The 20,686-nt window shown below is 38.6% G+C and overlaps 4 protein-coding genes across 7 annotated transcripts; all 4 read left to right on the plus strand.

The window, feature by feature from the left end:
* The first annotated feature begins 1,768 nt into the window (after nt 1-1,768).
* On the plus strand, nt 1,769-4,694 carry p2ry12 (purinergic receptor P2Y12). 2 transcript variants are annotated; one of them, XM_055012187.1, is made up of 3 exons: nt 1,769-1,966; nt 2,062-2,458; nt 2,963-4,694. In XM_055012187.1, the coding sequence occupies exons 2-3, from the start codon at nt 2,207-2,209 to the stop codon at nt 3,806-3,808; spliced, it is 1,098 nt and encodes a 365-aa protein (XP_054868162.1). In that variant the 5' UTR covers nt 1,769-1,966; nt 2,062-2,206; the 3' UTR covers nt 3,809-4,694. The 2 variants fall into 2 exon arrangements, with proteins under 2 accessions (XP_054868162.1, XP_023136979.2); XM_023281211.3 differs by having other exon boundaries at nt 1,771-1,966; nt 2,200-2,458.
* Nucleotides 4,695-6,386: 1,692 nt separating this feature from the next.
* Nucleotides 6,387-7,830, plus strand: LOC111575850 (P2Y purinoceptor 13-like). Its single transcript, XM_023281225.3, has one exon. It carries the CDS (start codon nt 6,391-6,393, stop codon nt 7,369-7,371), a length of 981 nt encoding a protein of 326 aa, XP_023136993.1. The 5' UTR covers nt 6,387-6,390; the 3' UTR covers nt 7,372-7,830.
* Nucleotides 7,831-9,098: 1,268 nt separating this feature from the next.
* LOC111575851 (P2Y purinoceptor 13-like) lies at nt 9,099-11,925 on the plus strand. The gene is made up of 3 exons (XM_035953291.2): nt 9,099-9,177; nt 9,963-10,027; nt 10,180-11,925. Exons 2-3 carry the CDS (start codon nt 9,988-9,990, stop codon nt 11,187-11,189), a joined length of 1,050 nt encoding a protein of 349 aa, XP_035809184.1. The 5' UTR covers nt 9,099-9,177; nt 9,963-9,987; the 3' UTR covers nt 11,190-11,925.
* A 540-nt stretch (nt 11,926-12,465) lies between these two features.
* On the plus strand, nt 12,466-16,549 carry LOC111575846 (P2Y purinoceptor 13-like). Of its 3 annotated transcripts, none has more exons than XM_023281212.3 (5): nt 12,466-12,767; nt 13,067-13,093; nt 13,655-13,857; nt 13,938-14,327; nt 15,238-16,549. In XM_023281212.3, exons 3-5 carry the CDS (start codon nt 13,675-13,677, stop codon nt 15,739-15,741), a joined length of 1,077 nt encoding a protein of 358 aa, XP_023136980.2. In that variant the 5' UTR covers nt 12,466-12,767; nt 13,067-13,093; nt 13,655-13,674; the 3' UTR covers nt 15,742-16,549. The 3 variants fall into 3 exon arrangements, with proteins under 3 accessions (XP_023136980.2, XP_023136982.2, XP_054868163.1); XM_055012188.1 differs by lacking the exon at nt 12,466-12,767 and adding an exon at nt 12,814-12,866; XM_023281214.3 differs by lacking the exon at nt 13,067-13,093.
* The last annotated feature ends 4,137 nt before the right edge of the window (nt 16,550-20,686 follow it).

The following is a 20,686-nucleotide window of genomic DNA, read 5'->3' on the forward strand; positions in this document are numbered from 1 at the left end:
AGAATTTGCAAAAAACCCACAACTTTCCTGTCAAAGTGAAAACAGATTTCTGCAACATAATGTCAATTAATTGAAAATATATAATGCTACAGCATTAAGCTTGTGTGGATAGGCCTCAATGAGTCTAGCACATTGAGACACTACAATTTTAACCCATTCTTCTTTGCAAAGCTGCACAAGTTCTGTTAGGTTGCATGGAGAGGACGAGTAAACAGTCCTTTCAAATCCAGCCACAAATTGTTAAGGTCGCTCCAGAACATTCACCTTATTTTCTTTAAACTGTTTATGTGTAGCTTCGGGGGAATGCTTTGGGTCATTTTGTGGTCATGATGCTGCCACCACCATGCTTTCTGGAGGAGATTGTGTGTTTGTGATTTTGTGCAGTGTCTTTGCCACTGTCCTTTCTAGCTTTGACTAGTAAAGTATGTGGGCAACAGTTGTTAGCAGTCTTTTCCCATCTCAGCTGCTAAAGCTTGCAACTCCTTCAGAGGAGTCATAATTGTCTTGGTGGCCTCCCTCAATAGTCTCTGTCTTGCACGATCACTCCATTTTTGAGGACAATCTGCTCTACACAAGTGCCATATTTCTGCCACTTCTTGATGGTGGATTTAAATGTATTGCCAGGGAATATTCAGTTACTCTGACATTTTCTTGTATTCCATTTCGCAGCTTGTGCTTTTCGATGACCTTTTCACAGAGTTGTTTGGTTTTCTGTTGTCTTTATAGTGTAGTTAGAGCCAGAAGTGCTGACTCAGCAGTGACTTAAGGTTGCAAATACAGGTGTCTTTATTCTACAATCACTTGAGACCCACTTTCTATTAATAAGTACTTTGTAGAAATCTTTTTTTTTGCTTTGACACGAAAGAGTCTTTTTTGTTAATTCCTCATGAAAATGTCATATTAGATTGACTATGATTTCATATTGAGAAGCAATAAAAGGGGAAGACTTCCAGTGGGCTGAACGCTTTTCATAGGCACTGTATTCATAGTACTTTATTGCCTTTAGCCCAGTGCATGTTCTAAAAGGCTGCTGTTCTATGACACTCTAAAGAAAGGAGAGGCGGATGTATTTGATGACAAATAATATGACTTCTCATTTTGGCCCTGCATAATACTGTTTATCGTTCAGCTCTGTTTTGAAATACTTAGACACATTATATCACAGAAAAAAGCAGGTTTAACTAGTCCAATTCAGTCACTTCCGTTTTATTAAGTGATTGCAATGGATTTTCCAAAAAAGAGGAAGCTTTACAGTTGACCAAATAATTCCATTCATGTAGGGCATTTCTGTACATATTTATAGCAAGTGTTAATAGTACACTGATGAAAAAAATAGCAGCAACAGTGCATGAAACCACACATAGAGAAGAAGCAGTGGGAATTACACAATCATTTATACCAGAAGTGGAAAAAGTAAGAAAGAGGAAACACATTAGCACATATCATATTCTGAAAGAGCAACGAGCGTTCATGTATTGAAAGCATCTTGCAACTTAATCTAAATCATTTAACGGTATTAGTGAGTTCACATTAAAAATGTGCAACAACAGCTTGATGATCTTTAGATGTTTTGTTTGACATGTGCTGTAATTTTGTGCCTTTTACATGCTGTTTCACTAATTGTATTTTGTGTTTAGCTCAGTGGCTGCCTGTTGCAAATGATTGTCCTTTGGGGACAGATAAACTGAAGTGAAATGGTCTTTGGAAGTATAAAAATAGATCTACAGCTATCCTCTGAAGCCTGTCCTCATGACAGGAAACGAGAAAGGAGAAGACAACAAGAAAGTCTTCCTGTGGCTTACACATCAACCAGCCCACATGCGTTCTGACTGAAAGTGACTTGATCAGACAGTTAGTTTTAGATAGCATTTATAGCGAAGACTGAAGACAGAAGGATCATTAAACTCAGAGAACTGCACTGGGACTTTGACGGGGATCCACTGACACACATCAGCAAAATTATCAGGTCAGCTACTAAACCTTAAACGTATTGCAATAAATCAAAATAAAATTGACAATGTACTCAGAGACTGAGCAATGACATTTTTTTTTTCATTTCAGGCCTGTTGCAGAGTTTGCTAGAGACAATAATGATATTTAAAAAGCATCAACAAATGCAGCATTGAGGAATCCTGTTCAGTGCTTTTCTATGCTACATGAAACATCAAACTGAGAACAACTTTCTCTTGATTTTTTTAGACAACAAATGGAGAGAAACTCAACTTTCCCTTTGGTCCTTGCCAATTACAGCCACACCAACATCACTTGCTCCAGAGACAATGTTTTGAAGACGGTGGTTTTTCCTGTCCTCTACTCCTTTCTTTTCCTGGTGGGGATGTCTCTGAACGGCGTGGCTGTGTGGGTGTTCTTTCGCATCCCCTCGCGGTCTCACTTCATTATATACCTGAAGAATATTGTGGTTGCAGATGTCATCATGACCTTCACGTTCCCTTTCAAGGTTTGCAACTCTTACGGGTTCAAATTGAAATAATTTGTGAATTGTAACTGATGACTAATAAGTAACTAATATTTTATTGTGTAGCTGTAGGCTATTAACAATAACATTATTTTCTTATTTTGTTGGCGTTTATGTTGTGAAAAATCTCTCTTGCTGGTGAGTCTTTTATATTGAAGTTATTAAAATGTAAACAACATTAATTTCAGGTTATAAACATCAATTTTGCAGCACGTTAGTAATGTAATTATTAAAAGATCACAACTATTTCAGTTTCTAATGAGCCATCTCCAAATCATCATTGCAGTTTATTAATGTGATGTCTAGTCGGAAATTAATACTTACACTAATAAATAGTGAAAAAGAAACCTCTCAGAAGATTTTTCACAACTCCATAGTGACACTTTATAAGCCCTTTATAAAGAGTATTAGAAATGCGTACCTTATAAATAAAATATGTGGTTTGAATGTGAAATGAGTGTTGAGCTAATCGCTGTGTCTTTGTAGGTATTGTCAGACTCCAACATGGCGTCCACCAGCCTGCGGATATTCGTGTGTCGAGTTTCCTCAGTGCTTTTTTACCTCACCATGTACATCAGCATCCTCTTTTTTGGCCTTATCAGCATCGACCGCTGCAGAAAGACCCTGAAGCCATTTCGGGGAACCAACTCTGCCCGGTTGACCCGTCGGAAAATCCTTTCAGGAACCATCTGGACCTTTCTGCTGATTCTCTGTCTGCCCAATGTGATCCTAACACGCAAAACCCCAACTTCTCCCTATTTCAAGTGCAGCGACCTGAAGACAGAGGCTGGGCTTTACTGGCATGAGGTGGTAAATCATGTCTGTCAAGTGATTTTCTGGGGCAACCTGGTGACTGTGATAGTTTGCTACACTCTAATCACCAAAGAGCTGTACAAATCCTACTCCCGCACCAAGTCTCACAGCACTGGAGGGAATACATCTCAAGCACCAAGTGGGGGAACAACTCGGAAGCCCCAGCAGGCCAAAAGACAAATGAATGCAAATGTGTTCCTGGTTCTGGCTGTCTTCTTTGTGTGCTTTGTGCCATTTCACTTTGCCCGAGTGCCATACACGATGAGTCAGACTCGAGGAGTTCTCTTTGATTGTAAACTCAAGCTCTTCTTCTTTCAGTTGAAGGAAAGCACACTTTTCCTCTCATCCCTGAATTCAGTTCTGGACCCTCTCATCTACTTCTTCCTCTGCAAGTCCTTCAGGAACACTCTGTTCAAGACCCTGAAGCTTCCTCCTGGTACCTGCAGCTGGATAACAGGGAAAGGCTCAGATACAGACTCAGGCAGCACCGCTCTGAGAAACTCCTCTGCCTGCACATAAAACCACTGGACATGAGAAAGACTTTTGAAATGTGGTATCTGAGTGTGCACTTTCTGTTCTCAGAAGACATGGCTTTTTGTGAATGCCAGTTACCTGGCAACACACACAGTGATCAATTTCCTGTAATTTCCCATAATGTTCAGTGGGATTGCTAAAAATGAAACATATATGCCAGAACCCATATAATCACAAATATAATTACAATAATACAAGCATTTTAAAAACACACAGATTTGCCATTGTACCTTACAGTTTTTTTTTTATATTGTCTATGGAAAACGGTGTAATGAAGAGAAGTGCACACACTGTTTTGCTGATGTTTTCGTACTTGTGTACCCACTGGGAAACTTTCTTGGTTCTTCTTCCTGTTCTCTGTTGAAGTTCATAACAACATTAAGTTTCTCTTCTACATTTTTATACTCACTAATTTTGAAATGTGAAGCAATCTGAAAATAAATCCCATTTTAAGGACATCCACAGTACTACTTTAAAATAATCTATCTGTATAATGAACCTCACACATAGATATATAGTCATGTCAAACAAGCTTCATGCATATTCTCCTGTGATTTCCTGAAAGTACATGCGATACATCAAACAGACTATACAGCCAGTTAATATGACAAAATATACACTAATGCCTGTTTTCATTTGTTTTTTTTTTCTTGTTGCATTAACAGTAATGCTAACCTATTAAGTCAATGGATACAGAATTAAAAACTCTGGCTGAACAGAATTAGAAAGTAGTCAATGTCAGTAACTACAGAACTGGAGATTTCCAAATGTGCTTAGTGCTTGCAAAATCAACTGCAAAGCCAAAAGACTTGATCCTATAAGTTTTAGAGAAATTTAAAATGAAACTGCAATAAAGGAAGTACAACTGTAATGGCAGTTTTATTGCTTTTTTGGCCCCGAGGTGTGCACTGACCTCTCACATGACCAAATATTAAATTCTGTATGGCTGTCTCAGCCGCAATATACAGCTCAGTCCTCTGAATTCAATTATTTCTTGCTGGTAATGTAACCACATTTATCACATTTCAAAACATTAATGATGCATCTCTTAAAATCTTTCAGCACATTTGGTAGATAAGAAATGCATTATGCCCTAAAAGTGAACTGTAGAAATAAAGAAACTTTTGTTTGCTGGTCAAAGGCAGAAATTGTTTCACTGTCACCTGAAAACCCAAAGCTTCCCACAACGCATGTCATTTGAATCTACCTCCTACCCAAAAGGTAACGAACACACAGCAGCAACAATTTGCATCCCTGTAACAGAGAGGCTGACAAACACTCGTGATTTATCTTTTTAAGGTGTTCATCTCCCTGGTTGCACAGCGTGGCACTGAGACAATAACCATTCCCACCGGTGAGTGACTAAACATTTATTTATTTTTTTAATAACTAAAAACAAAACACTCATTGAAGCAGTCAAACAAATTTTACTTGCTTTGAAGAAAAAGTATATAGACTGTAATTGCACTGAATCTGTTATATGTCAAAAACACATCAGCATGGCTCAAATCTGGTTAACGTTTTCTGTGCATGTTTGTGGTTAAAAGCAAGAATCAGGTCTGGTCATTATAATGGTCAAAAACACACAAAGTGATCCATCTGTTGAGGGGAAGAGGTATTGTAACCATTTACATTGAATTAGGGATGGGATTTTAGGATATGAAAACTCACAATCTGATTTAATTTCGTGCTAAAATAAAAGTGCATTACTTAGGAGAATTTAATTTACGTACTTGGCTTTACTGTCACAGCACAGTCTCCTTTTACATATTGACAATATCAGTCTAGATGTCTGTGATGACATGGACAATAACATTTCTGAGACATTTATCATTGATAGTGAATATACTGATTATCTAAGTTCAAGGAAAACACTTAACTATTTCACTTAAACAATTATAAAGCAGATGAATATAGACAGACATGCCACTGAGATAAAATTGTGCAAAATGATTTGCACTTCAAGATGCTGGTGATATTTGTCAGATTCTAAGTAGTATTTCAATGCGTCTGTATTGGCAAAATGTTTGTGTGTTCAGTAAGGTCAAAACAAAACCAACGATTGCATAATTTCCATCACTGAGTGACAAAAGTGGAAGTATCGGGTTCAACACTCAGGATACATTCAAATGCTGTGGTTGAGCATTCACAAACAAATCATAGTAACAAATGTCATCTAAAGTAATGACAAATGCAAATCAGGTCCAGCTGGGCAAGCTGGAAAAAAATAGGGCATAAGTAAGTTTCAGTGTCAAACAAGTCCCCAGCAGAAGCCCATTCTAGCTGATTTCCAATTTGTCAAAGCCCTAATATTTTGCATGTTGACTTGACACATCACAACATGTTGCAACAATCAAATTATTATTATATGGCGCCAATTTTATTTATTTTTTAGCAAATTTTCACTGAAGCAGGATAAACAAACATGACTGATGCACATGTTACAGAACCTATTTTGCTTTCTCTACCAGTTTCTGCTTTGTTAGCTGAAGAGAATGGAATTCCCCCCATCAAAAACAACCCAGCTAAAATCGCCTTGATTCTTTTTGTTTTTCTAGAGCCTGAAAATGTCCAACAACGCATCATCCCTCTCCACTGAATGTGCATCTCCCAGCCTTGTGATCATAAATGAGGTTGTTTCATCCCTCTTCTTCCTCTTGTTCCCCGCTGCATTACTGCTCAATGGGGTGGCAGTGTGGGTGTCTTTTCATCTGCGCTCCACCTCCACCTTCATAGTCTATCTTAAAAGCCTGGTGGCTGCTGACCTCCTCATGACACTGGCACTCCCTCCATTAGCAGCTAGCATGCTTCCCCAAGCAACAGTTGAATTAAGGGCTCTGGCCTGCCGGTACATCGATGTTGTTTTCTACTGCTGTATGTACACAAGCATTTTATTAATGGGTGTCATCAGCCTGGACCGCTTCTTCAAAATCGTGAGACCATGTGGAAAAGCATTGGGGCAAAATGTGATGTTCAGCATAGTCATGTCCAGCTTGGTTTGGGTTGTGATATTTGGAGGTACAGCAATCCCAACTATGATTCTAACTGATCAGGAACCTCCTCCTGATAATCTAACTGCAGATTTCTGTATGTCCATGAAAAGCCCAGCCGGTGTCAGTCTTCACAAATATGTGGTTGTATTTATGGAGACTCTTTTCTGGCTTGCCAGCGTACTGATTGTGTTTTGCTACATCTGCATCACCGCCAAAGTCCTGAAGTCCTTCAGAAACTCTGGGAGCAACAACGCTAAAGGAAAGAAGAAAACCAAACTGCGAGTCTTCCTGATTCTTCTTGTCTTTTGTGTGTGTTTTGTGCCTCTGCACTTGGTACGTATTTCTGTCTCACATGTGAAAAACGTTGACACTGATGGCTGCAGAGAAATGTGGGTAGTGATTGTGCATAAAGTTGCCCGTTGGGTGGCTGCAACTAACGCCTGCCTCGACCCTCTGCTCTACATCTACCTGTGCAGGGAGTACAGAGACAAACTGGTTGACATGATGAAAGCTAAGGGTATCTGTGTTCACTTCTATTCTGACGAAAGAGATTAGATTTCACAGTGGGAAAATAGTCAATTTAGAGTTGTCAGAATAAAAACCTTAAAGTATGTGATAGATCAGATGTCCTTGAGGTGTTGGGTGCTTCATTTTGGGGAAATACAGAAATAATTTTAAGAAGCAGGAACACCTCAGCAGATGAACAGTTGATATTTAAATTTAGTGTTGTACCGCCCTCTAGTGACCAAAGGAGGATTAGCCTCTATTCAGCTTCAAGGTCCACAATATAAGATGAATGAGCAACTTTATACATGTTATTTCCTTGTGAAAGTGCAACATGCAAAATCATCGCTCTGTTCTAATTAGAGTGGGTTCAACTATTTCAATGCACAAATTCATGTCAGTTCATGTAGTTATGCTTGAAAACACTGTCTCTATGCATTAACACTGTGTACTGTATGCTTCTGTACTGTATTTATATAAAATCTCTTTACATAAGTCAACACTGTTATAATCCCACACATGGCTGTTATTTTGAGACCTATGTTAATAAATAAAATTTTTAAGCCATCTATTGTGTTGTTTTTCTAAGTTGGGATAATAAAATTAATACAATAATAAAATATAGGGGGGATAAAGTTACCAAATCACTTTTTAAATTGATTTTAAACTATAAAAAAACATAGGAAACAGGGATTCAGTTTATAGATTTCTCTCTAATATAGAAATTTAAAGTATGAATGCATCCTACAATGCTTTTGTTTAGTATTAACAGTGCTTAAATAAATAGTAACAACATTTCTCATGAATCCTGTATTCAAATGTAATAACTTTCCTCGCAAAAGTGCTCAGTTGCCAAAATTGTATTTCTTTAATTTGAGTGTATATTGAGTTTTTCATGGCCCCATTAAATGATTTCATTATCTTCAATCACTCTCTAAACTATCTGTGTGTGGCAGAGCGTCCTCCTCTGTGCCAAACAGTAAAATAAGAAGTAAATACCAGCACGCCAGCATTGTTACTCACTGCAATATTCTAGTCAATAAACAGTAAATTTTCTTGGCAGCTATTGCACTTCCTTTGTTTTGGGAGACAATAAGGCCCAGTGAGGGCTGCAGGTCTCTCTAGTTGTTGTTAACCGATAGCACCGATACTTTGGTCAGATGATTCTACTGCACCACATGCTGTAGAATTCTAAACTTAATTTCATACAAAAGCTGGTGCAATGAATCGGTCACATATGACAGCAAATAAATAGAACAAAAACAGAGAGAACTGCTTGCCTGTTTAGCTTTTGAATTACAATATTTCTCAAAGGAAACTTAATCTACTCTGTCAGCAATAAACATCACATTAATGAAGAGTGGAAATGGGTAAATGCTATATATTTAGTCTTCTAAATGATGCTCAAAGCTAATGGCACATCAATATTGGGCACATTTGTTGAGCTAAAAACTCTTGGATGATAAGCCAAAAAGATGCCGAAGAGCTGGGGTCGAGTATTCTTGTCTGTAAACAACCATAAATGCTTATTTTGATGATTTTAAAGTGGAGGCAGAAATAGTGACGTCTGGAGTTCATTGAAAGGACAAGGAAAGTATCAAGTACCCTTAATCCAAACCTTCACTCCGGCCAATCTGAGCGGATGTGTGACGTCTGTTTTGCTTTTGGTAAAGGCCAGTAAGTTTTTCCTATTTTTGCATATGCTCTGGTAAATTGCATTTCTTATTGCAGCTGAAACATTAATTTGTTTGCTAGGGAAATCAACAGTGTTTCTTAAGCACCTACAAATGTCCATAACAGTCACACGGATCCATTTGATAACTTTGCGTTTGAGAGGAGCGAAACAAGTCAACAACTGTAAGTTATTATCATACTATATTTTTATTTCTCATTATTACTTCACAATACAGTGTTTGTGCCGTAATAGATAAATGACAGAGACAGCCAATCAACTAACTGCTTGCCTTCTTCTGATGAGTCCTTTTAAAACACCTTTGCACTGGACTATGATACAAAAAAGGAAAGTAGTTTTAAACAGTGTCACAACAATTCTGAATATTTAAGTTAAGATGTTGCACACTGAAAGAAGAACTGTAATAATCTGATGGGTCAGAATCAATATGTGTCTAATAATGTTGCATAGGTTTTGTTTTTCATTTGAAACTATACTAAATCTGGACTCTTTACACAATGGAGAAACATTTAAAAGAAATCATTATTAGAAGTGAGATTTTTGTGAGCTCTGTGTTTTATCAAGTTTATGAAATGACAAACAGTTAAAATGTCTTTATTTCTTTTTGCTAACAGCCAGTGGAAGCTTTCCATGTGTGGAATGAGGTGCATTACTTGCTTCTTCATCCACTTTACTTTGTAAACTCTAAGAAAAATTAGCTGCCCAGCAAAGACAAGGAAGCCTATAATCTCCCCTTATTAATTATGAATTTGCATTCAAATGTTTTTATTTACTTTTTGGTGAGGACTAGAAAATTAGAAAGTCTCAGGTGTATAAAGCACTGAATCAGACACTGGAAGTTAGCATGTAATGGAAAAACTATAATAAATTACTGATAATAAATGTATTTAAACTACTATGCAGCCAACAGCATAATAAACGGCACACTGCTTACTTTACTTCACTGCAGCTTGGGCCCAGAAACAAGAAGAATAATGGTTAAATGGTTGGATCCACTCTTTGAAGGCAGCCAGAGTGAGTGAACTCAACTTAATTATTCAGCCGACACTGCACATATTCAGTGAGACAATTTGTTTCAAATATATACTTTACTGTAAGGTCTAAGTAGAAATTATCTTGAAAACAGCCAAACCGTGAGTTGTAAAATCCGTTTCTCTTTTCTGCAGGTGCAGCGACACCATTGAATCAAACATCTCACAATGATGCACCTTGTGCTTTTGTTTACACCGTAGTCCCTGTCCAAGTTCTTTACTTTTTGATGTTCCCTGTTGCTTTGTTGCTGAACGGTGTTGCTGCCTGGGTGTCCCTGTACCTTAAATCCACGTCCACCTTTGTGGTGTATCTAAAAAATCTGGTAGTTGCTGACCTGATCATGACCTTGCTCATCCCAGTCAAAGCTGCAAGTGACTTGCTGGATGCTTCAAACCAATTATACGTACTTTCATGTCGTTACTTCAGTGTCTTTTTCTACAGCACACTGTACACATGCATCTCTTTGTTGGGCATCATCGGTGTCGACCGTTTCTTCAAGATCGTGATGCCCCGCAGCAAGTTAGGTCAGAATCTAACCTTAGGCAAACTGATATCAGGTGCAGTGTGGGTAATTCAGTTTGGAGGTACAGCTTTACCAAATATCATTTTAAGTCACAAATCAATGACAAATATGACAAAGATCGACAGTTGCATGCAGCTGAAAGCACCAGCAGGACTTGAATTCCATGAAAACGCAGTGATTTTTGTCAATGTTTTCTTCTGGTTTGTCACTGTGGTCATTGTAGTCTGCTACATTTGCATCGCAAACAAAGTTATCCAGTCTTTTAGAAACTCTGGCAGCAACAACAACCAGGGAAAGCAGAAAATCAAACTACGTGTTTTTCTGGTTGTCATTGTGTTTTTTGTGTCCTTTGGGCCATACCACATTGTCAGGATCCCATACACTTTTCTACAAGTTAACTTTTCCTCACATACCAACTGCTCTTATGTAATAAGCAAATTTGCCAAGGACCTCAGCCTCTGGCTTGCTACCACAAACATCTGCATGAACCCACTTCTCTACGTCTTTCTGTGTCGAGAGTTCAAGGAGAAACTGCTTTCCATGACGGAAAACTTTTCAGTCTCATTTAAATCAGCTTTAGCAGGCAATACAGAAAGCACTGCACCACAGCGCAGATTCTGATAGAAGTCATTAGAATGTTATGCCACAGTGTGAGCTCAGATGTTACTGCAGATTTTGTAAACTGCATGTCACATGAACATTTCACTTTTTAATGCATTTACTTTTCAAACAGATACTGAAATTGTTCTGTGTGTCTTGTCAAAGTGTGGCTTTAAATAGCTCGGAAACCACTAAGAGGAAATACAGTTAGGATGTAGGAAATAAACAGTACGAGGAAAGACTGTTTTTTTCTGCTGTTGTTTTTTTTATGTCAAAGTAGCTCTGAAAGCTCAAAATCATAGGTGAAATGAAGACTTCCATGCTTCGTTATACATGCATTTCACAATGAAGTCTTTTATGTTTGTGGTCACTGTAAAAATAGGTCATGTCTTTATGAAGCTCTGCAGATGTGATGTGCGTCTGTGTGCCAGTTTCATCAGTTTGCAGCATGCTTACCACTGCTTGCCATGGAGGGTTTACTGCAAACAATAAAGGATGCATGCAACAAGACCAGACTACTTGTACTGCACATATATCTTCCGTCTATCAAGACTCCGACGAACTGTAAATAATAATAAAAAAGAGCCACTATTCTGCAGTGTTACACAAAAACAACTTTTAGTCAACACATTTTCTGTAAACACTGCTTGTATAGTCCAGCTGAGCTAACTGTGCATTTCATGATTTGTTTTTGTCAACTTGATCACTGGTTAATGTGGTCGTGATGTATTTCAAATTAAAAATGAGGTTGTGGTTACCTAAACCTTTCTGTCTCTTTCTCTCTGGAAACCACAAATCTCCATGTCATTTGCAATGAAATGCATTCTCACGAAAGAACAACGTTCATGTAGTAAACACATGCAACTTCCTTCCTATACGTCCTAATTCCTGGTTCAAATCCAAACGAAATCACACAGGAAGTCAAGTTGCTCTCAGAATGCACTATTTGTATCCAGAAAGCTCAAAAGGGAATACGACTGTAGAAAAACAACACTTGATCAGATGTGAGGGGAATGAAATAAATTCTTTGTTGCTTGTGGCAGCAGTTAGAGAGTATACATGCTATTGTAAAAACACACAGAGTTGACAGACTGGACAGGATTTTAAATATAATATATAGAAATACATCACATAAAATAACATTTTGCACAAAATACTGTCACATAAAGTGCTTCTCTTGTCACGGAATATCGTGCATTTATAAAGGGGAACTTTGAAAACCACAGCGCAGTATACATGACATTCTTGAACACTGAAACTTTGTATGTCCCTGTGGTAGGGGCCGAGACTGATGAGAAAAGATAAGACAGCTAGATGTGGGGTAAATATGCGGCAGGAGGGAGGAGCGGTAGGCTGCAGGAGGTCTCTCAATGTGGGTCAAAAAATGAGCCCATGGCTTTGGTGTTCGCTTGTCAACAGCTACTAAGACTGACGCAAGCCAGCGGAGGCAGAGGGACTGGCACGGAGCAGAACAAGCCTCTCAGCAGACAATTGGAACAGGAAGCAAGGAAGGAAAGGGTCTTTCACCCGGAGGAAGACTGGCAAACTCATTGGGATTGTGACAAGACAGCCACACAGTAGCTCCAGAGACCACCCATTGTAAGAGCATCAAACACACACACACACACACACACACACACACACACTTAAAGAGAGAGAGAGTGAGAAGGAGAGAGAGGGGAGAGACTCAAACCTCAGGTCAGCACTAGTATTTCTTGACTAATTTAAAAAAACTTTAGTAACACCAAGAGGTTTTCAATTTTGGATTTTCTTTCATTTCATTTTCTGCCTGTGGGGTAGAAGGAGAAAGAGGAATTGGGCTTTCACGTCTTCCTTTTTGTGAAATATTGTGGTTTTTTTCATTTGCTTTGCTCATTGTTCTCCCCCATGCCCCACAGTCGCAGACGATAGAGACACAAAACAAGGTAAGTCTCAATTAATGGCTCTATAACTACATCTTTTAGATAAAAACACCAGCAGAAACTGGGCAAAAAGAGAGGTTTTGTGTAACAACAGTTGGGAACAATCTAATTAACATTAGTATGGGCACTAAAACAGACAAAAGATTGAGAGAAATATATACTTTGGTTGCTCCAGCACCTGCTTTCAGCCCCAGTGGCATTCTAAGTTTAGGTTTACACACAGAATTAGCAAATCGCCACATCTAAAACTGAATATTAAGACTATTTTTATATCTGACTGTGTGGTTACACTGTCTTTAGTATTTATATGCTACTGACAGTGGCAGAAAGTGGCCTTTACTTGCTGATTTAAGACAGAACAGACTTAATTCTTAACAGCAGTTGCATGAATGAATAAAGTAACTCAGCTATAGTGTTCTCTAAGTTCTCTAGAAAATAATTAGAGCAGAAAAAATGCTATATTTGTTGCATTTGTTCAGGTTCTGGAAACAGACTGTGTTCCTTTTTTTGCAGTATCTCTATTTGATGTCCTTCTTACGTCTCCTCTTTCTCTCATCCATGAAGGGTCCGCTGAAGATCTGAAGATGAACAACACCTTCTCCAACACCTCCATCAAGTGTGTTCGGGATACCAGTGTAACAGCTGTGGTTTTCCCCTGTCTGTACAGCATCCTCTTTATAGTTGCCCTAATACTGAACTCCCTGGCTGCATGGATCTTCTTCAATATCCCCAGCACCTCAACATTTGTGGTCTTTCTCAAAAATGTGGTAAGTCCTTTGCTTCATAAGTGTCACTGTCATTACAAATACACACACAAAAAAAGAAACTTTTGATCCTTCCCTACCAGGTGGTGGCCGACTTGCTGATGACCCTGACCATCCCTCTGAGAGTCTTAAGCGACGCCGGCATCGGTTCCTGGCGTCTTCGTGCTTTCCACTGCAGATACTCCGCGGTTCTCTTCTACATCACCATGTACATCAGCATCCTCCTGCTGGGCCTCATTAGTTTGGACCGCTACCTGAAGATCGTGAAGCCCTTTGGGAAGTGTATCCTGCAGCGGGTCCGTGTTGGTCAGCTGCTGAGTGCTGCAGTTTGGGTGGTCATGTTATGTTTAGCGCTGCCCAACGTAATTCTCAGTGACCAGATGCCACATGTCCCTGTAGGCAGACTGAAGTGCACCTCCATGAAGAGCAAAGCTGGCCTGCTGTGGCATGAAGGGTTCAACTACTTCTGTCAGGTAACTACTCATTAAAGGACTAGCTTGACATTTTGGGTAATTTTTTGCTTTTTTGGTGAAAAAATATATTTCAGATGAGTCAAATGGAAAGATTATTTCCAAGCACATCTGTTTATTCAGTATGAAGTCAGAGTCAGCTGTTTCAATTCTGTTTTAAACCACTATTATATAGTGGTTTATATGGTGGTAATACCAATAGTGGTTTCTTATTTAGTGTACAGATGACTGGTTTCAATCTTCTCATGTAACTCTCCAAAAGAAACCAAATAAATGCATCTTACAAAATGTTCTACCTTTAAAATGCAAATGGGTGAGAAATTAAAGGAAAAAAAGATTAAATTTTGACTTTTACAGTGAGGAGATGTGGCTTTGTTATGCTGTGGACGACATTTTGCTTAGACAAATCAAGATAAATGCTGTTTCAAGTGATCATCTTTATCTTATGAAGAAACATTTCGAGTAGTCTTTTCTAGGATGACAGTACCCCCATCCATTGGGCACAAGAACGCTTAAACTAGAAATAAAATCATATGACAAGTCACAACCCAATTGAACATCTGTGAGAAATGCTAGACCAATGTGTTAGACAGCGCTGTCAACCAACATCTTCAAAACACCAAATGAGGGAAAATATTTTGGAAAAACGATGCTCCGATAAAGCTGTTGAGACTTTGAGAATCAGCTCCACTGTGCATGGAACCTTATTGGGACGGTCAGTGTGTTTTTTCCTTTAATTTGCCATCGTCAGCATTGTAAAATCAGTGAATTTAAATACAGTGCAATATTCGCAATGTAGTTTTTAAAATGTTAACACACCAGTTGACCTTTCAATTCCTCAACATCACAAGCTGTGAGAAAAGCCATGAGAAGTCCCTGTCTTGCTTTATGTGCTTGCAATATGTTCCTCCAGGTGGTTTTCTGGGGTACGCTTGCCCTCATGGTGGTTTGCTACACATTCATCAGCAAGAAGGTCTACGAGTCATACAAAGCCTCAAAGAGCAGATCTCAGGCAGCCAGTCGCAGAACCAAGGCAAAGGTCTTCGTGGTGGTGGGGGTGTTTTTCATCTGCTTCGCCCCCTTTCACTTCGCACGCGTCCCCTACACCCTGACCCAGACCCGCAGCATGGCCAGTCATTGCCAGGCACAGAACGCACTCTACATTGCCAAGGAAACCACCCTGTGGCTGTCGACCACTAATGTGTGCCTGGACCCGCTCATCTACGTGTTCCTGTGCAAGGTGTTCAGAAAGAAACTGACGGCCGCACTCTGCTGGAAGCCGCTTCACAAAGGTACCATGGAGTCTGCCACAGCAACGTCAACTCAACTGGAGATGTCACAAATAAACCACAGTAACAGACTCTCATATAATGGCATGCTGCAGCACAGCGAACAATACACAATGGAGCACAATTAATAACCGTTATAGCTCGGGGTAAGATGAGATGTTTTTCTTGTAAATAGTTATAATTGTTGTGCAAGAGTAAAAAGTCTAACATTTCTGGGAGTGGTCATAAAGTTTCATGTCATCAGTTAACACTGTGTTTGATACAGTACTAACCAAGCACTTCTGTATTTGCCAAGTCATCCAACACACTTCCTTTGTTGTGCCTGCTGTCATTTTCTGCTTCCTTCTATCTAATCTCGCTCAAACTGCACTTTCCCTTCGCAAAACGTTGGCTAAATGGTAAACAACTTGACAGCACAATTTTTCAAGTGATTGCCACCAAGTGTACAGGGACTGAAAGCGAATTGGGAACAAAAGACTAAGAGAGCAGCCTCTTCTACAAATATGTATATCAATAATAACATTAATAAATTTTATATTTTCTTACTACAAGTGAATAGTGTTTATTTTTGTGCTTAATGCAAATTTTAATACACAGTACTATAAAGCCCACATGACAGAGTTTATTTACACGTTGATTAGGTTCAAAATTAGACTGATTTCATCAAATCAAAAAAGGAGTAATCACTGTTTGTATGCAGAGCTGAGGTTTAGTGTAACATAGGTAGCAAAGTGGCATATTAAGGATAAAAACCACCTGAAAAAGTGATGCTGTGGTGATGAAAAGATTCATAGCTAGCATCATACTCACATTACTACAAAGTATATAATCCAAATAAGAAGATTTTTTTTTTTCATGTTTGCTTTTTGTGGTTGCTTTTCCTTTGGTGAGCACTGATTACACAAGATTAGAGATGATTAAAATTTTCTAAAGCAATCTGTGAGGTTTGGTGGCATATTTCTGTTGGCAGACAACCTGTGAGAGCTGTGGTTTCACTGACCTGTTGTGTAACCACGAAAAAATGTCCTGAAAGCAGTGTGATGGTGATACGACATGACAGTATCTCTTAGTGGTATGTTACAGAGCGGAAGAGTAGAAGGTCTTGGAGACAAGTTTGACCTGAACTACGACTCTGTCACATGTGGTGTATTTGACAAAAGGTGTCACTATAACAACAGTCTGTATTTTATGTGAAAAACTGGAAACCAGGTAATGAAGCAGACATTGATAGTGACATGCTAATCAAAAACATGCTTACTGACCTTCTCTTCACACCTCTACTACTATTACTTAATGTTCATATCTGTGCAGATGCTGTATTACTGTACATGTTTCATATTCGCCACTTTAAACTTCAGACATTTCTATAATCATTTATGTAGCATTTTTCATACAACTAAAATGCAACACAAAGTGTTTTACAAATAACAGAAGTAAAAATGCAATACAACAGCACAAATGGGGAAACGCTATCCTATATATATGACACCCAGCAATAAGGAAACACCAGATGAAATGAAATACAGTAAGATAAATAAGTAAATAAGAATGAAACAAAATACCTACTATTAAAACAGAGATAGAAATCAAAAATGATCAAAACGGAATTAGGAAATTTAAAAATGAAGTAAAAAACTGTACACTGAATACTCTAGACTAAAATATAAAAAGATGTGAATGAATAGAGAAATCAATAAAATTAGTTAAAAGAGCAGTAATAAAGGAAATTTATCTAAACAAAAGCTTGACTAAAAGGGTAGTCTTCAGTTTGCCTTTAAAAACATCACATTAACTTGTTCACCTCAACTACAGATGATTATCTTTACTTCTATTTTCTTTAACCCTAAATGTGATCAGTATCTGAGGTACTCTTGGTACTTGTTGAGCAACGAGACCAGCAGGAACTTTTTCACTAGACTGCTCTGCTGGAGATTAGATGTCTGATAAATCTCTGCAAGGCTGCAAGCTTTGTAGACATCCACAGCACAGATATGTAGCCTTTAACAATACTGCAGCAGCATCTGGTTAATTTTTGAACCGAACAAGAGAAGAGAAAAAACACAGAACTGGAATAAATTGACTTTTTTCCAAACACTGCAACACCCCCAAGATGGGTTTCAGGACATTCACAAACTGGTTCTGCAGGATTAACGTCACCACCCACCTGATTTATAATCATGTCTGCATGTGGGTTTGATTAATGTAATAATGAAGTATGATCTTTCCTCATCCCACCCTCTGTCGCTTATGACAGAGGCTGATATTTGGGCAGGAAATTAATGAGCTACAGTGCGGTCAGAGTGCTGACTGCAGCCGGGAGAAGGACCGTTCGTCACCCTCAGATTAAATCCTCTGACAGATGACCCTGCAGTAGTGAATTATGAGAAATTCTAAATGACATTCATGGAAATTAAATAAACCCTGAAGATAGTGTAGCCAAGCCGTCTGCACAGACACAAGTTGGGGACAAAAAGAGACAAATAATAGGGACTAGGTAGAGGCATGGGATTGACAGTTTCCCATAACTGGTTGCATGGCGGTGCAGCTTTAATGTAAGAGAAACCTGTCATGTCTGCACATCAGAGATACCAATCAGCTGGTTTAAAAAGGTTTTCATGTCAAGATGCCCCAGAGAGATGGCAGCTTATTAGAGCTTTAGACTTAAGCTGTGAGTCAGAGAAGTCATTCTGACACATTGTTCAACTGTTGAAACTTTCCCTGAATGAAAATAGGATAAAACTGAAATGACTTACTTCATTCTATCCTCAAGACGGACTTCAGTGGGTGGTTTTGACTCCGGTGTTAGAGCCGGTTGTTCATCAATAGCAGAGGCAATAGATTTGACCTCCAAGTTGCTCCCAAAGGCAGATGACCAACTTTCCTGGCAACTCCACCATATCAGTATCTGTGAATAATAAGAGGGAAACATTATAAATACCTCAAGTAAAAAAGTACATAAGTGCAGCCTGTATGGTGTAACACACAAATAGAGCTTGATTTCAGTAACATGCAAGAACAAAGGTAACCTTGATTGTCTCATCCATGTGGGTGACATAAAATGAAAAGCCAGACTTATGAGATTAAAATTGTGTCACAATACTTTGGACTCACTTTAAAGGTAACAAAGCGAATTTTATAATTTACAATAAATTTCCTATAAAATTATATTGTGCTACCTTTGACTCAATCACTGATTGACCTTCAGTTATTTTTTCCAATTTTGATACTTCATTTTTCAATACTCACAAAATGCTGTCATGTGGGCAGATTATACAGCACTGTATTTTGATCAGCCAACATTTTGAATTGACAAGTCAATGGATCAGAAGTGCAACTTTTATTTCAGAAATAGACATGTACTGTTTTTCGGTATCAGAAGTCTAACTGAAAAACTAAGACCTAAAATAAAACAGGTGAATTAAGAAGTGAAACTGGAAGCAGTGACTGTAAGACAGAAATGAAGAGTGAAGGAAGGTGAAATGTATTTATGTAATCAAATGTAGCACTCTTTCATAATTTTATTGAAGTTCTCACTACAAGCTCATTTCTTTTAGCTTTCAATTTACCCTTTTTGTTTGATTCATGAGATTTTGTTTTTAAGACACAAAACTAATCCCATACTAACGACGTCTCCTTAAAATCTGCAATAATCCATCTTGGCCACTAGAGGGCAAAATAACTTCCATAAGGTGGCAAATAAATATTCACAAAAATGCAATGCCTACTGACCTTAAGAGCTTACAAACTAAGAAGTAATCTGACTACACCAGAAGTTAAAATCTGTCATGCTGCGCTGGTTGATAGCTGCTGTTTCTGACCACCTTCTACATACATCTGAGCCAATTTCTGATTATTTTTGTAATATAATATACAGTCAGGAAGAATCCAAATACAGACACAAAACACTGGCAGGCAAAAGTACAAAATAAACTTTAATATAAACAGACTTAGCAGGGTCACAAAGGCAGGGGAACAAACAGAAAGTGGCTGAGGGTTCAGGAAAACCTCAAACTATAAAGTCCATGTGAACCTTTAAAAAGTAACTGATCCAAAAACGCAAAACTGGTGACAGAACCAAAAATCTAAGTCACAAACCTGGTAAACATGAGGAGCATATGGAGCATACACAGGGAGTCAGGCTGGAACAGGTTGGAAAACAGGATATTGAACAGGAGACTAAACAGGTGGTATTCATCAGGGTGACAAAAGGAGAACAAAGGGAAACACAGGACCATGTATACACAGGAAACTAATTGGGTGACAAGCCACAGGTAAAACCAATCAAGCGAACCAAAAGGGAAGGCCCTAGACAGAGGCAGGAAGTAAATAAAACAAGAGACACACGAGGGCAGGAAATGTCAAAATAAAACAGGAACTAAACAGCACAAGACCCACGCCCAAACACACGCTGGCATTTTGCACAGTGGTGTTCATTAGAGGGATCAGCTCTCAAATGTTCCATGTTACCAGTGGCGGCAGTGCATTTCACACCTAGGCCTTCAATAATGCTCTGTCAGAATCAATCCACCCCACACTAACTATGTTATGGCTATAAAAACCATCTTATTATGCAGAAATGCAGTATAAAGAGCCATTGAATCGCGGATAGATAACTCGTGTAGCCATAATAAATGCCTTTACTGAAGAAACAGACCCAGGGTGCACAAGTCTCCTTCTAATGCAACTACAGCTGCGACACACATAAAAAACATCAATAATAACCTCATAAAACTGCGATACTATGTAGGAAAATAGCAACATTTTATTCACCAAAAATTTTGATTATTTGTACACAAAATCCATCCTCCTTTCTTTACTCAAAAAGAGTTCAACTCTTCTGTCATACAGATTATCTGTGCGCTTCAGTTCCATCCAGAAATCCTTTTCTATCGCCATCGAAGCTAATGCTGCAAGTCGAGCCTACCCTGTGGTATTTCTGGCATAAGTTTTAATTCACTTCAGGGCTGAAAATGTCCGCTGGACAGAAGGAGTGGACACGGGGATGGTCTCCGCCAAACACACAAAGGAGGAAGTCAAGGAGATCAGTGGGAGATTTTCCTGTAAAATCATCTA

This window comes from Amphiprion ocellaris, chromosome 7 (genome assembly GCF_022539595.1).
Source record: "Amphiprion ocellaris isolate individual 3 ecotype Okinawa chromosome 7, ASM2253959v1, whole genome shotgun sequence".
NCBI classification, from domain to species: domain Eukaryota; kingdom Metazoa; phylum Chordata; class Actinopteri; family Pomacentridae; genus Amphiprion; species Amphiprion ocellaris.

Excerpts from the sequence above, each read along its gene's own strand:
- p2ry12 (XM_055012187.1), top strand. The coding sequence starts at position 2,207 with ATGGAGAGAAACTCAACTTTCCCTTTGGTCCTTGCCAATTACAGCCAC. Across the intron at positions 2,459-2,962 it reads CCTTCACGTTCCCTTTCAAG|GTATTGTCAGACTCCAACAT; the intron begins GTTTGCAACTCT and ends GTGTCTTTGTAG.
- LOC111575850 (XM_023281225.3), top strand. The coding sequence starts at position 6,391 with ATGTCCAACAACGCATCATCCCTCTCCACTGAATGTGCATCTCCCAGC.
- LOC111575851 (XM_035953291.2), top strand. The coding sequence starts at position 9,988 with ATGGTTAAATGGTTGGATCCACTCTTTGAAGGCAGCCAGA. Across the intron at positions 10,028-10,179 it reads ACTCTTTGAAGGCAGCCAGA|GTGCAGCGACACCATTGAAT; the intron begins GTGAGTGAACTC and ends TCTTTTCTGCAG.
- LOC111575846 (XM_023281212.3), top strand. The coding sequence starts at position 13,675 with ATGAACAACACCTTCTCCAACACCTCCATCAAGTGTGTTCGGGATACC. Across the intron at positions 13,858-13,937 it reads TGGTCTTTCTCAAAAATGTG|GTGGTGGCCGACTTGCTGAT; the intron begins GTAAGTCCTTTG and ends CTTCCCTACCAG. Across the intron at positions 14,328-15,237 it reads GGTTCAACTACTTCTGTCAG|GTGGTTTTCTGGGGTACGCT; the intron begins GTAACTACTCAT and ends ATGTTCCTCCAG.